The 19,206-nt window shown below is 30.8% G+C and overlaps 9 protein-coding genes across 9 annotated transcripts; 5 read left to right on the plus strand and 4 right to left on the minus strand.

Annotated features, from left to right (window-relative positions):
• Nucleotides 1-650: 650 nt before the first annotated feature.
• FG386_001212 (apicomplexa specific secreted protein) lies at nucleotides 651-1,616 on the plus strand (the record flags this gene model as incomplete). The annotated part of the gene is made up of 1 exon (XM_067340605.1): nucleotides 651-1,616. The coding sequence occupies one exon, from the start codon at nucleotides 651-653 to the stop codon at nucleotides 1,614-1,616; it is 966 nt and encodes a 321-aa protein (XP_067196673.1).
• A 346-nt stretch (nucleotides 1,617-1,962) lies between these two features.
• On the minus strand, nucleotides 1,963-5,097 carry FG386_001213 (spindly like TPR repeats protein; the record flags this gene model as incomplete). Its single annotated transcript, XM_067340606.1, has 1 exon — nucleotides 1,963-5,097. The coding sequence occupies one exon, from the start codon at nucleotides 5,095-5,097 to the stop codon at nucleotides 1,963-1,965; it is 3,135 nt and encodes a 1,044-aa protein (XP_067196674.1).
• An 847-nt stretch (nucleotides 5,098-5,944) lies between these two features.
• FG386_001214 (uncharacterized protein) lies at nucleotides 5,945-7,049 on the plus strand (the record flags this gene model as incomplete). The annotated part of the gene is made up of 2 exons (XM_067340607.1): nucleotides 5,945-5,975; nucleotides 6,118-7,049. The coding sequence occupies 2 exons, from the start codon at nucleotides 5,945-5,947 to the stop codon at nucleotides 7,047-7,049; spliced, it is 963 nt and encodes a 320-aa protein (XP_067196675.1).
• Nucleotides 7,050-7,414: 365 nt separating this feature from the next.
• On the plus strand, nucleotides 7,415-8,157 carry FG386_001215 (developmental protein; the record flags this gene model as incomplete). The annotated part of the gene is made up of 2 exons (XM_067340608.1): nucleotides 7,415-7,569; nucleotides 7,725-8,157. 2 exons carry the CDS (start codon nucleotides 7,415-7,417, stop codon nucleotides 8,155-8,157), a joined length of 588 nt encoding a protein of 195 aa, XP_067196676.1.
• A 560-nt stretch (nucleotides 8,158-8,717) lies between these two features.
• Nucleotides 8,718-11,207, plus strand: FG386_001216 (SWI/SNF-related; the record flags this gene model as incomplete). Its single annotated transcript, XM_067340609.1, has 1 exon — nucleotides 8,718-11,207. The coding sequence occupies one exon, from the start codon at nucleotides 8,718-8,720 to the stop codon at nucleotides 11,205-11,207; it is 2,490 nt and encodes an 829-aa protein (XP_067196677.1).
• Nucleotides 11,208-11,241: 34 nt separating this feature from the next.
• FG386_001218 (VDP/USO1/YBL047C family vesicular transport factor) lies at nucleotides 11,242-14,559 on the minus strand (the record flags this gene model as incomplete). Its single annotated transcript, XM_067340611.1, has 1 exon — nucleotides 11,242-14,559. The coding sequence occupies one exon, from the start codon at nucleotides 14,557-14,559 to the stop codon at nucleotides 11,242-11,244; it is 3,318 nt and encodes a 1,105-aa protein (XP_067196679.1).
• A 467-nt stretch (nucleotides 14,560-15,026) lies between these two features.
• FG386_001219 (ABC transporter) lies at nucleotides 15,027-17,324 on the plus strand (the record flags this gene model as incomplete). The annotated part of the gene is made up of 1 exon (XM_067340612.1): nucleotides 15,027-17,324. The coding sequence occupies one exon, from the start codon at nucleotides 15,027-15,029 to the stop codon at nucleotides 17,322-17,324; it is 2,298 nt and encodes a 765-aa protein (XP_067196680.1).
• A 75-nt stretch (nucleotides 17,325-17,399) lies between these two features.
• On the minus strand, nucleotides 17,400-17,885 carry FG386_001220 (uncharacterized protein; the record flags this gene model as incomplete). Its single annotated transcript, XM_067340613.1, has 1 exon — nucleotides 17,400-17,885. One exon carries the CDS (start codon nucleotides 17,883-17,885, stop codon nucleotides 17,400-17,402), a length of 486 nt encoding a protein of 161 aa, XP_067196681.1.
• Nucleotides 17,886-18,506: 621 nt separating this feature from the next.
• On the minus strand, nucleotides 18,507-19,191 carry FG386_001221 (uncharacterized protein; the record flags this gene model as incomplete). The annotated part of the gene is made up of 2 exons (XM_067340614.1): nucleotides 18,507-18,644; nucleotides 18,733-19,191. The coding sequence occupies 2 exons, from the start codon at nucleotides 19,189-19,191 to the stop codon at nucleotides 18,507-18,509; spliced, it is 597 nt and encodes a 198-aa protein (XP_067196682.1).
• Between the last annotated feature and the right edge of the window lie 15 nt (nucleotides 19,192-19,206).

Genomic DNA, 19,206 nt, shown 5'->3' on the forward strand with positions numbered 1-19,206 from the left:
TTGGCCCCTGTGACGGCGCCAGACAGGGTATATGCTGGCGGATTGAGGGGTAGGTTGGTATAAGTAAAATAATTCTGGTATCGTAGAAGAAAATAAGACCTGAAAGAATATTACTTTGTTGTATTATGGAAGTTTTCTCTTCTTTTTTCAATTTTATCGTTCTCCGTCTGAATACAGGTACGGAGTGGTAGATAATACAAAAAGGAGTAGGTGTGATGTTATTTGAGCAGTTTTAAAAAGAACGAGCAATAAGTCATCTGGAATTCTCAATAATATTTAAAAATAAAGAGAATAAGGAAGTAGGCAATAGTCTATCGTGTTTATTGGTGCTGTTAACTATTGATCAGCACAATAAGTGACAGACGACATACATATAGGAAAAGGTGTTTTTGAAATAGGAAAAAGTAGGATAGTAATAGGAAAGAAGGGTGAGCTTTTTATCTCTTCTTGTGCCCATTACTTTTGTTCCACTTATTTATTTTTCCGTCAAGTTTGACTTGTGTAGGGATAACTAAGATACCTGGCCTGGCAGATCAAGTACGGAGAGTTGTTATACAAGAAAGTATTTTTTGAAAGACCAATAGTTTATAAGACATTTTTATTTAGTATTTTGCTTTTTAATTTATTCAAGCGGATAAATAGGAATGAAAATGAGCTCATCGAAAGTTAAAACAATAGCTGCTATAACCGGTGGTTTTGCGGTTGTTGGTGCCTTGCTTTATTTCTTATTTAGAGAAGATAAATCTGAAGAAGAAAATAAAGGAGAGGAACCGCGTGAAGTGGGTAAGAACGGTATTTGCAATAAAGGTATATTTGGTAATTCCGTTTTAGTTAAGGGGAGTGAGGAGGTAGAAATACTGGGAGCACTAAAAGAGGAGGGTGAAGATGGAGGTGGTGTCGGAGTTATTGAGAATAATCATGGTTTAGTTGCAGAAAGCATTAACAAGTCACTAGAGAATTATACAAAAGAGGACATGTTGCAGATATTGGACGAAATACTGGAAAGTCAGGACCATTTGAGGAGTGTAATGAGGATATTGACAAAAGAATTTATCGATAAACCCCCTGCGAGTTTTCAGGAGTGCTACAAGAAGGTGAGGAGTGCCTCTCCACAGGATCCCTTGGACAAGAGAAAAATCTCATTGTCAGATTTTGACAGACTAGTGGAGAGGTTTTACACAGATGACAAAGTAAGTAGCACTATTGAAAAGATTATGGGCCTAAATGGTTCTGTGAGTTCCGGAAATGGTGTTGCGAGTTGCAACAATGATGTTCGAATTTTAGAAAAAGTTGAGAACATAAGCAATAAACAATTAATAAACATTAACGAATTTATGTTAACTGAATTGAAAGAGTTTGTTGGACAATATTCAAGTGTTAGTGACAAGCATATATATGATGTTAAAACACTAACTATTGCAGCACAGGTATGGGTTGGATCTAAAGTCGAAAAGCAATTTAATCTCAACTCTGACGAGATAGAAACTGCCATGTTAATTCGTTCTCAATCTCTTAAAGATGACCCTGATTTTGGACGAATTAGTTTCCAAATGCAGGCTACAATGGAGCAGCTTATTGGTTCTCCGGCACCTTCAAATCTTCCCTTCTCTATTTGACAAGCAACAATAATAAATGTTATCATGTAATTGCTTAACATATATAATATTCCTATTGAAAGATTTATGTGTGTTTATTATATATGGATTCTTACGATCTTTTTTCCAATTAGACTTTATTTTTCTTTAGATTTTTAATTTATTTAAGTTAGACCTCTATGAATAATTTAATTCACTTTATTTTCTTGTCTATTTTTACTCCTTTGCCTGATTGATTCTGGGGTGTGTGATCTACATTGCACTCTGTTGCAGATGTTCGCCTAGCTACATGTTTATGATTGGGAATGGGGCTTCAATTGAAATTCGAGAGGCTTGTTCTTGTGAAACAAATATGAAAACTTGTTTATCACTTTAAACATTGATTTAAATTGTATTTTTTAATAACCTCAATCATAAGGTTTGAGAAGTCGCGAGAAAACCTTTCTCCATCGCACAAGTCTGAATTTACGAGAATGTTTCTGAGATTGGAGCGTAGGAAATTCAGTTTTGTTGTATTGCTTGACAAATCGGCAGCGGCATTCACAAATTGGTCTTTGGAATGGGCAATGAGTTCAACTAGATTTAAATTATATAGTATTGACTTTCCAACATTTTGTGAGTGAAAAGAAACAAGTTCGGTACTAAACTCTGAATTTGTATGGTTCTTCTGGATTACATTCGGATTAGTGTTGTCGTCTAAACAAAACGTAATTAAAGGAACTCCCATGAAAATACACTCAAATGTGGTGGTGGTGCCAGAATAAGGAAATGTGTCTAATGAAATATCAATATTGTTGTACAAATCTAAATGCGAATAATATGTGTCACTCAGTGGTAAGAAAATCAATCTTTCTTTCTCAATTCCGTATTTCCCACTGAAGAGATTGAGATAAAAGGACTTACACTTAGCTGAGGTGAAGGCTTTAGATTTCAATACAAGGCGACTATTATTTACCCTTTTCAACACATGACCCCACAAATCAATGGTTATGGGATGTAACTTTGTCAATCTGTTGAATGATCCAAAAGTTATGTAACCATTCCTATTAAAAGGTAAGTCTCCAACGTTGGGATACTCAGTCTGCGGGACTGAGAAACAAAGAAAGCTTTTTGGAAGATAAATGAGTCTTTCTGAATATTTCTGTCTTGTGTTTGTTGGGTCAGAAATACTGTCTGTAATTCTATAATCAATATGCTTCAAACCAGTGGTGTTTGGATAGCCTATCCAAGAAATTTGTATAGGTGAGCTTTTTAGAGCAAACACACCAAGACTATTATTCACCGTATGCCCACTTAAGTCGAACAATACGTGAACTCCATCTTCTCTAACTAGTTTTGAAACTGAAACAGCATCCTTTCCACTTATGTTCTTCCAATTATCTGGTTTTACAAACTTTTTGAAACTGTCAGAAAGATAGTCATGATGGGGTGAGTTGTCGTAGATATAAACATCAAATTTAATGTTACTGCTATTCTCACTGTTCATTAAGTTTACTTGAGAGATATATTTCAGGGGAGAGTGAATGAAAAATCCCACAGCATGGTGGAAAAATTCAGCTCCAACAAAACCCAACCTGATTTCACACGGGGAATCATTGTTCTCGTCAATATTTGGAACTTTTGCAATCGGGATTGTATTGTCGAGATTCTCTTTTGCCTTCTTGTACAATTGGGTGAAGTAATCTCCCCATTCTAGAGAAATGTCAATAACATCCTCGAAGTGAACATAGTACTCTGAATTGTAAAGCCAATTGGTATTTGAAGACAAAGACGGGTTGTTTCCGTGATTCTCAGATACAACTGAGAATTTTGGATCTTCACATATTTTTAGACAAAATTCGCCATTTACAATACTCTCGTTTGAATACTGCTTAAACTTGTTTTTGATTGAGTTAATGTTCACTGGAATAAAGTAGTTTGATATGTAGACGAGATTTTGATAGGCAAGAATGTTCTCCTTATTTAATTGAATTGCAATTAAGAAACAATTCTTCGCCATGACAAAATTACCGATATCTCTATAAAGAACTCCAAGGTTATTAAAAACATCTGAATTACCAGAGTCCAGTTGAATGCATTTTTTGAAATACTCGAGGGCCAAGTCAACCTTCCCAGTTGTGTTATAAAGTGAGGCAATAATATTTAGAGAATTAACGCATTTTGGATTAATATTGATGATTTTCTCATAGCACAATATAGATTCTTTAAGATGACCTATTTTTCTCAAAAATATTCCAAAATTGTTGTAGGTATTTACATTTACCGGATCTAAATTGATAGATAATTCGAAACACCAAATCGCCTTATTTCTTTTTCCCAATTCATTGTAGATGATAGCAAGGTCATTGTATATATCAGGTGAATTCGGTATGTACGTTATAGCCTTTTTTAATAGTGACTTAGCATGAACCAAGTTATCATTTTGACTGATCAGAAGTGCCTTATTGCAAAGTAGTTTAGCGTAATATATTCTATAGTTATCATTAAATGGTGATTTATCGACAATCCTCTCCATCATCTCTATGCTAGTATCAATGTCATCTTCAATTTCAAAGTACAGTCTCAAAAGTGAATATTCCAACTCGAGATTTGTGCATACTCCACCGGATTCATGGCAATTTCTTAAAATCGAAATGCACTGCTTGTAAATATCCTCATCTTTCAATTTAACCTTGCTATTGCTTTTTTCATCACTTTTAATTAATATGCTCTCGTTTGGAGAACAGTTAAGATTAACTCCGTGCAGACTTAATATAGATCTCACAAAACAATTAATTATGTGCGGATAATATGGGAATGCTTTTGAGTAGTATTTGTGGGCTTCCGAATCACCACTGCCTTTTGAACCTTCATGTAAACTATTTTTATTTGGAATTTCATGGACGGACCTTCTGAGACTCTTCAGGAGCAGTTCAACACTTGGATACTTTTTTCCGACGTAATCCAATATGTTAAAGGAGTAGTCGTAGTTTTCAAGCAGAATTTGAATCATTACAAAAGATATGATGAGAGAAATATATTCGATCAAATTGTGTTTAGACTCAGAGTTGAGGTCATTTAATTTAGAGTAGCTTTCCTTAGACTCAAACTCTAATTGCTTCGTGAATATATAGTGTTTGACTATTTCAAGTAATAAAAAAACAAGCTTGTTGTTTTTAATAGAGTTAAGTTCATTATATATAAAAATCATTTTGACAAGCGTTTTTCCCAAAAACAGTGAGTCGTTTTTAATATTCAAATCCATCAATTTAGCTACTTTGTTTGAATTGTCAACACACTTCTCACAACAATACAGACCAATTAGTTCAGAATATATGTCCATTAATTCATTTACATCTTTTACTATTTCTATAGACGCCAAACAGAGCAGAATAATTTTAGAATTACTTATCTCTTTATTAATTATTTCCCTGCTATCTATTAACGAGGTCAGCACATCTGAACCTGGAACATTGTACTTAGCACTGTCTTTGTAATCGCAAAAACATAGCGAGTCCTTCATTTCTTGTAAATTGCTGCTTAATATGACAAAGCGGAAGTAACTGTTGCTTTTTTAAGCGTCCCAGAGACAGGTACTTTTTATTATTTCTAAAAGTGAAATAAAATATTAAGATCGAAATTGAATAGAAATAATAAATGAGGTAATAGCACTAATTAAATACCATGTACATTTAAGATTAATCAAAAAAATGTGATTATATTTTCATAAGACCATGTGAATCAATATTATGAGTATAGCAAAATGCTTATATATCAATTTAATTATTTTTATTTGTGTTTAGAAACTATTGCTGGTAAATTTGACAAGAAGACCGCAAAAGTAATTTACAAATGATCATATTTTTACTATTAAACTAGTTAACCTATTAAAGTCAAAAGGGGGAAAACATGGAGGAGGGCAATTAAACTGTCCTAAAATGGCAATTTTCTGACTAAGCTTGCATAATACGATAAATTTGCTTTTATAAGTGCAAATTTAAGTAACTAATATGATTAAATAATTAGTTCAATTTGGCCGGTATCGTGACAAACAATGTGTATTTGCGTATACAATTCTGAAATACTCACTAACTTTAGGATTTATATTTAAGGTGGCAACAGGATAGTGTACTAACACTCAAATATATCCGCATATTAAATAATTCATTTGAACACTTGTGCTTGAATTATACATGGGTTTTTTTTTGTATTAAAAAAGACATTTGGCGCCAGCCTTGATTTATTTTGCAAAACAAATAAGATTATAATACTGATTTTATATGCTTGTTATTTTAAGTAATTACAAGGTGAAATATAGACACGTAAATACAGATACTCTTAGTCAATAGGTGCCAACATTGTATTATAGTATGCATTCTTCAGGTGGAAACCAAGTTTGGGGTAAGTTCTAAGTAACCACTGTATATCTTGATATTATTATTGATTCAATAACGGTAAATTTATACAATGGAACTTAAAAAGAAAGCGGATTTTGAATAATTACTAACTTTGCCTATTGATTTGTTTATATTGAAAATTGTAGTTGGAAATGTTCCCTTCGATGCTACGGAGGATGAATTGAGGGAAGTAATGAATACGGCAGGTCAGGTAATATCTATAAGAATAGTTCACGATAAGGACACTGGACTTAGCAGGGGGTTCTCATTTTGTGAATACAGGGATATAGAAACATGCATTATAGCAATAAAGAGCTTGAATGGTTATGAACTTAGAGGAAGGGCAATAAGGGTTGATTGGGCAAGTCAAGATATGAGAAGTAGGTATAACCATTTGGTGGTTAATAACGCGAACACTAATATAGTGCAGGTAGGAAACACAAGTCAGACTGGAATTAGTAACATAGTTCAACAGAATTCTGAGGCTAACGCTGGAATACACCACCAAATACCTATTAATGCACCTATACATACTCATAGCCACAACCAGCAAATCCAAGACGAAGTAGTTTCAATTCCAACTATTCAAACAAATAATGCAACAAACTACGACTCAATTTCATCGGAAATAATACAACTAGTACAAGGAATGTCTGTGTCTCAATTGTACTATTTAATGGGGCATATGCAAAAACTCGTAATACAAAATCCGGAAACGGCGAGAAGTATATTATTGGATAATCCACAGTTTTGTTATGCCTTACTACATGCACAATTTATTTTGGGAATGGTAAACGAACCATTTACACCTTTGAATCAAGAACAACTAAACAAAGCGAACAACATAAGAACACAGGTGCTTAATTCCAGAAATAGTGGAAACAACAACATTAATTTAAAGAATTTAGGGGGTGACATCTCTACTCTTGTTGAGGAAATTATAAATAACCCCAACCCTGCTTTATTAAATGCATTATCTTCAATACAACCTAACTCTGTACCTCAATGGACAGATGAAGAAAGATCTAAAATATTTGCTATTCAACAAGCCTTAAGGGCAAGGGGACTTATCAACTGAACTTACACAATAATCCCGTAAAAACTGCAGTTATATTAAATATCATTTACATATCTATTTATATAATGTTCATCTCAACTATATTATGCTTCTGTTTTAGATCCAATTTAATGCGAGAAAGCAAAAAGTTATTCGAAACTCCCACCAATTCACTATCTTTAAAACCACAAAAATGTTGCTTTTGTTCTATCATTCCCGTAAATTTCATTGTGGGTTTTAGTATTCGGCGGTAAATTTCTCTTTATAACTAATCAATAGCCGAGGCGTAATTGGAGGTGGTGAATTACTGAAGAGAGGGAATGCATATAAGCATGAGAACCTATTATTAAACCGATTAAATGTTATGTCAAGACTAATTGTGATCCATGGGAAATAAAATATCAATAGATGATTCGATATTTGAACTAAAACTCAGGAAAAAGGAATTAGAAAGACAATATCAGAAAAAAGAAAGGGATTTGAAGATTGAAAGGAAAAAGGCTAAAGAAGCATTGATTTCAGGGAGAAACGATTTGTCCAAGTAAGTTGACTTCCATTACTGTCAATTATTAGTCTATTGTTTTTATTTCACAAAACCGTATACTAATTATTAACGTCAGCTATTAATAGACTAATAACTGACTACTATATTATCTTTAACTTAAATCTTCTTTAAATAAAATAAAAATTAAACAGAATTCACGCTGAAAATTTCTTAAGTATACAAGAGGAATCAAAAGAACTATTGCTAATGGCATCAAAACTGGATAGAATGTGTTCAAAATTGCAGAAAGCATCAAACAAAGAAAAAATATCATCTGAATTACTTGAAATTCTGCCAAAATTACAAAAACAACTATCTGAACAAGGCGTTATGGGTTACAATAATACAAATAAGGTTAAGGAAATAAGCAAACTACTTACTCGGTTTGAAAGCATACAACCAGAAAAAATAGGTAGTGATAGTGTGGGGAACAAAGAATACATGCATGTGAATGAAAATAATAGTGTGGACAAATTATTGCAAGAACTTTTAGATGAGCATCTCGTGGAGATAGACCAGGCAATGTTATCTAGAAGTGAACAAGTAGATAATTTTATATCAGAATTGTCAAAAAACAGAACATGAGTTAAACATTTATATATGTGTATATATTTATGATTTATGTAGCTATATTTAACACGATTATCTATGATTTTTGTTAATTTTAAGTACCAGATGTAGTAATTTTTGTCCCAAAACTTTTCCTCGTTGTTTATACTGAGATCTTACATTTTTTTTCTCTATTAATAGAGTTTTTTTATCTGTTTCCTTTGAAATTAATTAAATAATGTATATTTTTTAATATTTCAAGTAAAAAGCAAATATATTTTTTCGCAAGAATAACTTTGTTTTCTTACATGTTATTTGTTAATGCATAATTCTGGTGTGCCGGGGTATTAAAAAAATTGTTAAAATTTGTGTTATTCCGCTTAAATAAAGTGAATTTATTTTTACACGGAAAAAAACTATTTCTCTTTTTATGTCAGAGTCGAGAAAATATTCAAAGTAGATGGGTTTTTTCTTTATAAAAGGTTAGATTAACATAATCAAAAATAGCTGAAAGTTTTGTACTTATTGAGAATTATCGATAGGTTATAATTGTTTATACATTAAAATTAATCACTGCCATTAACTTTGAAATCAATATGAATAACCTATTTTCTATAAAAGAAGGTGAGGATAGTAATAGTAATATTGATTCACTAGTTAGGAACAAGGAAAACATAACAAACTTGGTGAAAATGAATCTGGAATTGAATAAATATTCATATTTGGATGACAAAGATGACAATTGTAATTTAGAGGAAGAAAATGATGAATATAATGGTGGTTTTAAAAGACTGGTTAAAAGAAAAAGGTGCTTTAGGAATCTTTCTGACAGTTCTTCATCCTCACTAGAAATAACAAATAAGAGCAGTACCTCTGATACTCCAATAAGTACTTGGAAGTCAAGAGTGGAAGAAGATGGTATAAATAATGATGAAGATCCTGAGGAAAAAGACACGGAAATTTATTTAAGGGAAAAAGAGAAAAAAAGACATAATGAAATAATATCAAGAGAAGATGATGCATTAAAACATTGTTTAGATACTTCACAAAGAATGAAAAAAGGTATCGTAGAGTTTTTTATAGGTAGTGGGAACAATTCAAACGAAGATGGAATAAAATTTGAAGATGAATACATCAGAAATGGTCATTTCAACATGAGTAAATTAACAGAAAATCTGAAGAAGAGCGAGTTTTTTGAATATCTGAACAAGTTTGGAGAAAATAGACTTAAGGATTATCAAATTGTTGGAATCTCTTGGTTGTTATCGCTACACAAGTATTCGTACAATGGAATATTGGCAGATGAGATGGGTTTAGGCAAAACAGCTCAGACATGCGTTTGGCTGCAATATTTATTTGAGACAGAGAAGCTATTGAAACCCGTGATAATAACGTGTCCAGCATCACTTTTGGATAACTGGATTAAGGAAGTATCTATATGGGCACCGAGGTTAAGAGCAGTTAAGTATCATGGTTCGCAAAAGGAAAGGAGAAATATAGCGGACAATATGATACAAGACTATGAAAACGGTAACATTGATGCTATAATAACAACTTTTCAAATGCTGAGCAGCAAAACTGATATAAATATTGCCTTTAAATATTTAGAATTTTCATACATGATTGTAGATGAAGCTCATAATATAAAAAATTCGGCTTCACAAAGATACAAGTCCTTGAGTAGAAAAATTGTATCTGAAAGAAAGCTTTTACTTACAGGCACACCTATATCTAACTCAATATCTGAGTTGAGTAATATGTTAATATTTCTGATGCCAAATATTTTCAGCTCTTCTTTGTTAGAAGACGCATACAACGGTTATAAGCGAAAGAAGCAGTTTTGCGATACAAGTAATATGGACTACGAGGTTTTGTTTTTACAAGAGGTTATTTCTCCTTTTGTACTAAGAAGGTCTAAGCAGGATGTTCTTTCTTGTTTGCCAAAAAAAAACACCTTTATTGAATTTTGTGAACTAACTCAAGTACAAAAGGATCAATATTTAAGGGAAATGGGACTTGTTAAAAAATACGAGGAAAAAGAAGAGAAAAAGGAAGATAATACTGAGGATAAAAGTGACTTCGATGATGTTGTCTCTTTGGCAGATAAGAGTTTATTGAGTGTAGTTAATAAAAAAATACAAGAAAGGGTAGATAAGCATTTTTCCACTAATCCATCTTTAGACAAAGATGACGAAGAAGAGGATGTGTCAGAAATAACCACTGAAAAAGAGGAATCAGACAATAACTCCCCTCCATCAACCGCTAATACAAGTCTTGATAGTAATGTTAGTCATCACTATGATCCAAAATATGTAAATTCTATAATATTCAGAATGAGAAGAATATGTAATCATTCACTACTACATCAAGGTTACTATGAAAGCAAAGAAATTGAAGAATTGATAAATTACCTTTGCAAAAAGGTTCCCGAATACAGAGAATACTCAAGAAACAAGGTAGATCAATATGTAACACAGTTGTGCGATTACGAGATACACCAGCTAGTAAAAAGACACATATTCCAATTAAGCAAACTAAACAAAAAAAAGAATGTTCCTTTTTTGGAAAGGTACATAATTAAGGATGACTCTATTATCCATGGAGGTTGCAAATTGCTAAAAATGGACGAAATAATTCAAGAAATAGTTTTTAAAAATAAAGAAAAGTGCCTTATTTTTTGTCACCATACAATGTTGCTTGATATAATTGAAGAATATATCAAAATTAAATATAAATCTGATAACATCTACTTAAGAATTGACGGCACCACACCTATTTTAGATAGACAAGTTATTATTGAAAAGTACCAAAACACAGACGTTCCCTTATTCCTACTGTCCACAAAGGCCGCTGGACAGGGACTTAATCTTACTATTGCTTCCTCTGTTATCATGATGGATTTAGACTACAATCCGCAAATTGAGAAACAAGCTGAGGATAGGGTTCACAGAATTGGACAAAACAAACAAGTTAAAATATTTAAGCTTGTATGCAAAAACACTGTTGAAGAAAACATATTCAACTGTTGTCAATCCAAACTTTCTTTAGACGATGCTTTTGGTGGTAAAAATCAAAAACTAGACTAATTAATTAACTTTATGTTATATAGAAGTTTATTTCTCATATAATTACTGTATTTAGCTCTATTTCATTGTTACTTATGTTATTCTGATATTCATTCGAATGCAAGTTGTTCGCACCATATTTGTCGGCATTTCCTGTTTCACTTTCACATTCAACACCAATTATATCATCATTTTCATGGTAATTGGTTTCAATTCCAATGTTCAAGGCCTCCTGACTAAAGTCATTTACATATTCACATTCTAAAGTCTTAAACTCGTCACCCTGAAGATCAGATAAATTTAGTATTTCGGATTTAGTTTTTGATGACAATGCAAAGTTATTTTCAATAAATCTTCTTACTTGTGGAAATTTTCGATTTAATATGCCAATCATTTCAATTAAAATCATGAAATCACTGCCTTTCTCACCATAGCTTCTGTTATTGGTGCTTTTGTTAGCAAACATATCTCTTTTACCAGATATAATGTCCCTGCTTTCCATATATGCTTTCACAAGAACATCTATCTCCTCTTGCTTCTTTCTTATTAAATTTCTAAAATACACCCTTTCCTTGTATATTTTCTCGTTTAAATATATACAGTTTATACAACAACTATCTACACCTTCCTCTAAAGCCACTCTCTCTTCTCCTTGAACCAAATTATCCAAGCATGAAAAATCATTATCATCAATATTAATGTTTATTTTACTGCCATTACGGTTGTTAATGCTTTCAGTGTTAATTGTATTGTTATATTTACCAAAACTACTATCTCTTTGATAAAACATTGAATTGTTCAATTTATTTAGTGAATGCATTATACATGAGTAAGTCTTTTTAGAAAATATCATTTCATTGTTATAAACATTAGTACCCAATCTCTTCATTGTTTGACATATTAAATTTGAATTCTTGATTATTCCGGCACTGTACAATATGATGTTAACTAAATCTGTAACTAAACAAAAGTTGTTGTATTTGTTTTTACTGATTGTTACGCCTTTTATTTTTTCATTCAGTTTCTTTAATTCTTTTAACAGGTTTTCTGGCAATTCTACATCTGAGTCGCCTTTTGTGTTTAATACAATTAATAGTATCAAACACTGGACTAGAGTAGTTAAAGAATTGTAGCTGTATTTCATATCGCAGTCAGTTTCATATTTTGGTTGTTTAATAGAATATGAATTTAAAAAATCTATTATTTTAGAATTATTTTCATTTTCAACAGAAGCATCAATTTTTTCCAAGGCACTATATATATCATCAGTCATGTATTTAGTTACTTGTAAAACATTGTTTAACACTTGTTTTGGAAATTCGTCACTTAAATCGCAGTGACTTCTGCTCCTTTGATTTTCATCTACAGAACCTGGATTCCAAATGTAAGCTGTCAAATCCTTTATTGTTTTTGGATTTCCAAAGCTACCAATAAAAAAGTTTGGTGAATCCTCGTAGTTCAAAGTCATCACCTGAAGCCCTTGTAATGTTCTAAATACCCTGTAGTGATACTTAAAACTTAGATATACTTTCTGTTCATCTTTATCATCATACTTTTCATTTAATTTTTCGTTAAAGACCATAAATTGATTCTCAAACTTAGTAAAAAATGAGCTTTTATTTAAACGATCAAATTCTATTACTGGAAACCAAAAGCATAAGGAGATGTAATTTAAAAACAAGTCACTTCTTATTAAATCATTTCCGCTTGAAGTCATACTTGATAGTATAATCTTGCTCGTTAAGTTTGTACTATTTAGAAATGAATTAAAAATCCAGTCATCCCTATTTGTTATTTTTATTATATCACTTATATCATTTTTTGATATTATCATATTGTCAAGCCAATACAGTATACTCATTTCCATCTGTGACAAATACTTAATTCTCAATTCTTCTATCTGATTTATATGTTGCTCATTGTCTGATGACTTATTTTCAATTATATACTTTATTGTTGGTGTATAATCAGTTATTATTTTGTGAAATCCGTACCAAATACTTGGTGTTACTCCAGACGATAACTCTGCTAATAACCATAACAAATTTCCCATTGTATTGATGTTACTGTTTTGAAATACACGCGTTAGTTCTTTTATTTTGTCTATAATATTGTACTTTACATAGTCTATATTCATTATTGTGTATAATATTATTTCTTGAATTCTTTCAAGAGATCTGTCATCTTGTTTTTTCAACATGCCACAATATAATATTAGTATATCAAGTATTTTTATGAACATTGAATATAATATTAAACGATCCTTCTTGTCTTCCATTTTCTCAATCTCATTTTCGCCGGCATTAAATCTATTCCAATCGAGCTTAAATGAATTGTGCTCCATTAATAATGTATAATATCCTAGCAATTTTTCCAATATAGTTATTAACTTGTTTTTCTCGTTTGTTTGAGACTCAATTATATAATTCAAACAATTGTTTGATTTTAAAACATGATAAACTATTTCTAGAGACATTTCTATTATTATAATATTTGAATTTTCATATGATTTTAAATCAACTATACCCATAAATGAATCAAATATTTTGTCAGAAGATGAGAATTCTACTTTGTTATTATAGTTTGCATTTTTAATCATTATATCGAATTCTTCTGACATGATATTTATTATTTCTTGTACTGAACCATTATATGTTATTATTTTTTGAACCTCAGAATTCTTTTTCGTTAGTAACATTAATAATTCTAACGTGTTTTGTAAATATGAACTGTGATTTTTAAGCCCATCAGATAGCAATTCTAACAATATTCCTATTGTATCTCCCTGAGATAATATCATCTCATCTAACTTATATCTACCCAATTCACTTCTTTGAATAATACATAGTATTTTAACAATATCATACTTTATATACAAATCAGTATCGTCATAATTCAAGTTCTTCAATGCCTCTATCAAAAGAGTTCCGCCCTTACTTACTTCTACTATTTCTTCGATCATTTTATAGTTTTCCTTTTCTTGCGTACTCGCTTCCGTGTTACTGTTAATTGATAGTCCTACAAATTGAGTACAGCAAGTAACACCAGAATATTCTGTATTTACCTCATTCTGTGTCATTTTAATTATTAATTGGAGTATTTTGTCAAATATGCTCGCATTTATGCTTGCACCCATCCATTTTATAACTTGGAATACAACCTCCACCCACTCTCTTTGTATTATTAGTGCATTAGCATTCTCTTCACTAAAGTTTAGTAAAGATTTGATTCCACTCTCTATTTTCTCCGCATTTCCACTTGTTATTGAATTTCTGATATTGGCGATGGAATAGTCTACATCTAAAGAAGCGTCAAGTAAGGAAACTGAACTTAGGACTTTTTCATTGACTTTCTTTAAAAGAGAGAATGCCATTTTATAGAAATGTATACCCTATTTAAGTATTTATATGTGCACTTATTCTCACACCTTATCTTTTCTATTGTTCTGTTTCATTTCAATTTAGAGCCAAAGCGATATTAATTAAATAATCAAATGTTGAAAACTACACTCTCCTGGCGCCTAACCATAATGGTTTTTTGCAGATCATTTTGTTATATAAACAAGGTAACTTATTCTAGGTATACTTGAGATCATTTGGAAAATTTGGCATTATTTTGTTTTAACTGTTATAAACTCACAGACTTGAGCCCTTAACGACTAAGTTGATATGTGGGTTTTTAATCAGCGTAGACATGTTCTAAACTGTTTTTAAGTTATGTGTTTTATTGGAATACAACAAGAGCTAAAATAAAATTTAAAACTTTTAGTATATTTATTTAAGCGTTTATCTTTGTATTTTATTTTAAACATTCATTTCCGTCCTTATATATTTAATAACTATGTGGGGTATTTCAACAAAATTACAAGTATGTTTTAAATCGTCTCAAGGTAAGGCATTTTTGTTCTCAAATGCTAAAAATACATTTAGTTTGATATTTTCAAACAACAATTTATTATTTTGCATGAGAAACTACCCAAAATTATTCCATCCACAGCATTCATGTAACTTTGTTCATGTAAAAAAGGCAACAAAGAGTGATAACAATGCCATCAAAAGAAAGAGCAATTTAGTTGAAATATTAAAGAAATGCAAAATAGTAAATGAACATGATGCCACTAATTTGGATATAGTGACTAAATATTTATGGCCAGAAAATCCCCAACATAGAAAGAGAATAGTATTGTCATTATTGAGTTTGGGGATTGGCAAAATGGCAACAATTCAAGCTCCTCTGTTGCTCTCAAGGTTGATTAATAATTTGGAAATTATGAGTTCTACTGCAAATTTAAATTCAATAAGGAGTTCACTAAATGCATTACTGTTAATAGGGTCCTACGGAATAGCAAGAATATCTTCTTCTGGATTCAGTGAACTTAGGAATGCACTATTTTCTTCAGTAAGCCAGTCTGCATGCAGAGAAGTCTCTCTAAAAGCTTTTCACCACTTTCATAATTTGAGTAGTTTGGATTTCATTCAAAATCATAGAACTGGTGAGTTAATTACAATCATTACAAGGGGCTCAAAGTCAGTTTCCCAGCTATTAAACATAATGATTTTTCAGATAGTTCCAACAACAGCAGAATTTATATTAGTACTTGGGATTCTTCTTCGAAAAGTTGGACATGAAGTGGCTTTAATAACACTGGCTACAATGTTGGGCTATATGGATTTTACAAGGAGAATTACTCACAAAAGAACACTATATAGAAAGGATATGAATAATTCAGAGCAGAAGTCAAACGGTTTACTAAGTGATTCATTGACAAACATCGAAACACTGAAATATTTGAACTGTGAGAAACAAATGTATGATCTCTACTCAAAATACCAAAGAATATATATGAATTCGAATATTAAAGTTCAAACGTCGTTAGCCTTTTTAAACTTTGGTCAGAATTTAATATTTACTGGCGGATTACTTTCAACAATGCTGTTAACAACAAAGAAAATATTATCTGGAATGATTCCTATCGGTTCAATCGTTCTAGTTACATCATTACTGTTTCAACTGGCAATTCCGTTAAATTTTATAGGAATGATATATAGAGAAACAAAGTTAACAATGATAGATCTAAAAAAATTAAATGACTATATGTCAATGTTTGCAAATAATTATAATTTAATAGAGAACAAAAATTACAATAAAGCTTTAACTGTTCCTGAAAAGGTTACAAGTAATTCCCAGGAGTTTTTGGAACTTTATGGAAAAATTAATGATAAAGGTAGTGATTCTTCAATAAAATTTGAAGATATTTCCTTTGGGTATAAAGGAACATCCGAAAATAATAATTATTCAGATAAAATGGTAATTAATAATCTTTCTTTGGATATTCCATTAGGAAAAAGAATTGGACTTGTTGGGTCATCTGGAAGCGGAAAAACCACGCTTTCAAAATTAATATTTAGAATATTCGAACCAGATAGCGGAAAAATCAAGATTTTTGATCAAAATATTAATGATTTTAACATAAAAGAGTATAGAAAATGTATATCTATACTTCCACAAGATGTATTACTTTTAAATATGAGTGTTATCGACAATTTGAAACTTGCAAATAGTAGTGCCTCTTTAGAAGACGTTAAAGCAGCCTGTAAATTGGCAGGAATTCATGATAGGATAGTAAAAATGGAAAAAGGATATAATACAATAGTTGGCGAAAGAGGTTCTAGCCTTTCAGGTGGAGAGAAACAGAGACTTGGATTTGCGAGGCTTTTATTAAAAAAGTCTCCTGTTTGGATTTTAGATGAGCCTACAAGTGCCTTGGATTTGATTAACCATAATTTTGTTGTAAAAATGTTAACTATGTTACATAAACATTCCACTAAATTAAATAAATATGATTTAAGTGAAATGGGTAATACAACAAAATATGGAGATATTCTTGAAACTATCAAATGCTCGTATAAAGATCCAGAAGTCAACCATATTGTTAAGTTGATAGACGATGTAGTTAGATACCCACTTACTATAATCGTGATTGCTCACAGGCTTTCTACTGTTAGAGACTTTGAAAAGATAGCATATATAGAAAATGGAAATGTGAAAGAAGTAGGAAGCCATGATGATTTAATCAAAAATAAAATGCATTATTACAAACTCTGGAATAAGCAACATGTTGACAATATGTTTAAATAGATTTGAGTCCTTAAACTTGAATTTATAATTGTTTCTAACACAAAAATTAATATTTAAACATTTTACATGAATTATTTATCTTTTATACATAAATTTATCTAAAGCTTTTAAAATATTTTGTTTACTTGATACATCAAATATAGAAATGACCTTTGGGAACATATTTCTCTCATTTTTGTTTTCTGTTGTTCCTTTATTCTGTTTTGATTTGTATATATCATTTTTATCCCTATTTATTACCTTAATTAGAGGAGATTTAAATGGTTTCTTCAAATTGACAATACTATTGTTTACTGTTAAAAGTTTATTTGCTTCTCTATCGCATTGCTCATCTGTTACTTCCAGTAAATGGTTAGGAAATTTAATTTTATCAGCTGTCAAATCCTTTGAATAAGTTGAATAACATTCAACCAATTCACTTTTATTACCAGAATAATCGACTTTATATAGTGAAACTTTACTTGTACCTTTAATATTATCTATAACAACTTTTCCGTCATGCCATGTTTTGGATTTTTGTGTTTTTTGACGAGTATAAAGGACATTTATTTCACGCTTCATTTTTTTTCAAATTCAAACATCTTATATGCTAAAACATACACATGAAAATTCTTGAAACAGCATATTGTTAGCTTTTTCATTCCAAAATTTTTATTTTGTATCCCACACTTTCCATACCTTTGCATGCTTTCACAATACCGCTAATATATCCACCAAAACTTAAAGCATGCTACAAACATGTAATTTAAATTTCCTATATACTAAATTTAAAACACTCAGCTAAAATCACAATCTTTTTGTATACAAAGTATCCACGTAATAGTTTTAAACACACGACCGTTTTTGTGATTTGTTGGCTGCACTCAATTAAAGTAGCTACAATACTGTTACACTTTCTATTAGATAATAAAATGAAGTTAAAACAATGAAATGTAGATATTCAAATCGCAATGTTACTTAAATATTACTACACTAAAATATATGTATATAACAACAATCAATTTTAAAATAACAATTTAAGACATTTTAATACTTTATTAATATTCTTAATAATAAAGGAGAATATCGATTCCAATATACAAACTATAACTGAAATTGTTACTATGGATTCAAACAATAGCAATAATTTTTCTATTAAATTTTGTTTGGTTTACCTTTTCTTAACTCTTTTACTGTATATTTTCACTCAAATTGCAGTTGTAGATTCAATTTATCGTCTAGTTCCAAATGTGAAACTACATCTCTAAATTCATCATAAGATATCAATCCATCTCCATCCCTATCCGTTTGAATAATGCATCTGTCAACTAATTGTTGTAACTTCATTAAATATGTATAAAATACACGTATTATGTAAGTAAGGTTAAGTTTTAAAACATATTCTTAAAAATAAAAAATTCAAACTTACCTGTTGATCTTCCAGATTGTCACCAACCATCATTTTCATGACCTTAAAAAGTTCTCCATTTGAAATCCAACCATCTCCATTAACATCATAAATATCAAAAGCAAACTTCATCTTTTCTTCAGGATCTGTCCCTACTGCTAGTCTTGCTAGCCCTATAACAAATTCAACAAACGAAACTTTACCATCTTTGTTAGTGTCAAACACAGAAATTACTCGCTTCACTAATGGATTATCCGCTATTTCGGGCATTTCGAATAGTTCATGTGGATCTAATTCTCCATTTTGATTTGTATCTAGGGCTTTAAATCTTGAATATATTTGTATAAGGTCTCTTCTCGTAAAGTTTGCAGCTTGTATAAGATCTAACTTTTCCTGTTCGCTAATGTTACTTGTGTTATTTCTAATTTTCAAATTCAATGCAGTTCCAATTTCAACACACAGTGGAAATCGTAAAATCATTAGTTTATTAATAAA

The sequence above is a fragment of the Cryptosporidium ryanae genome, assembly GCF_009792415.1.
Source record: "Cryptosporidium ryanae isolate 45019 chromosome Unknown contig_21, whole genome shotgun sequence".
Classification (NCBI taxonomy): Eukaryota; Apicomplexa; class Conoidasida; order Eucoccidiorida; family Cryptosporidiidae; genus Cryptosporidium; species Cryptosporidium ryanae.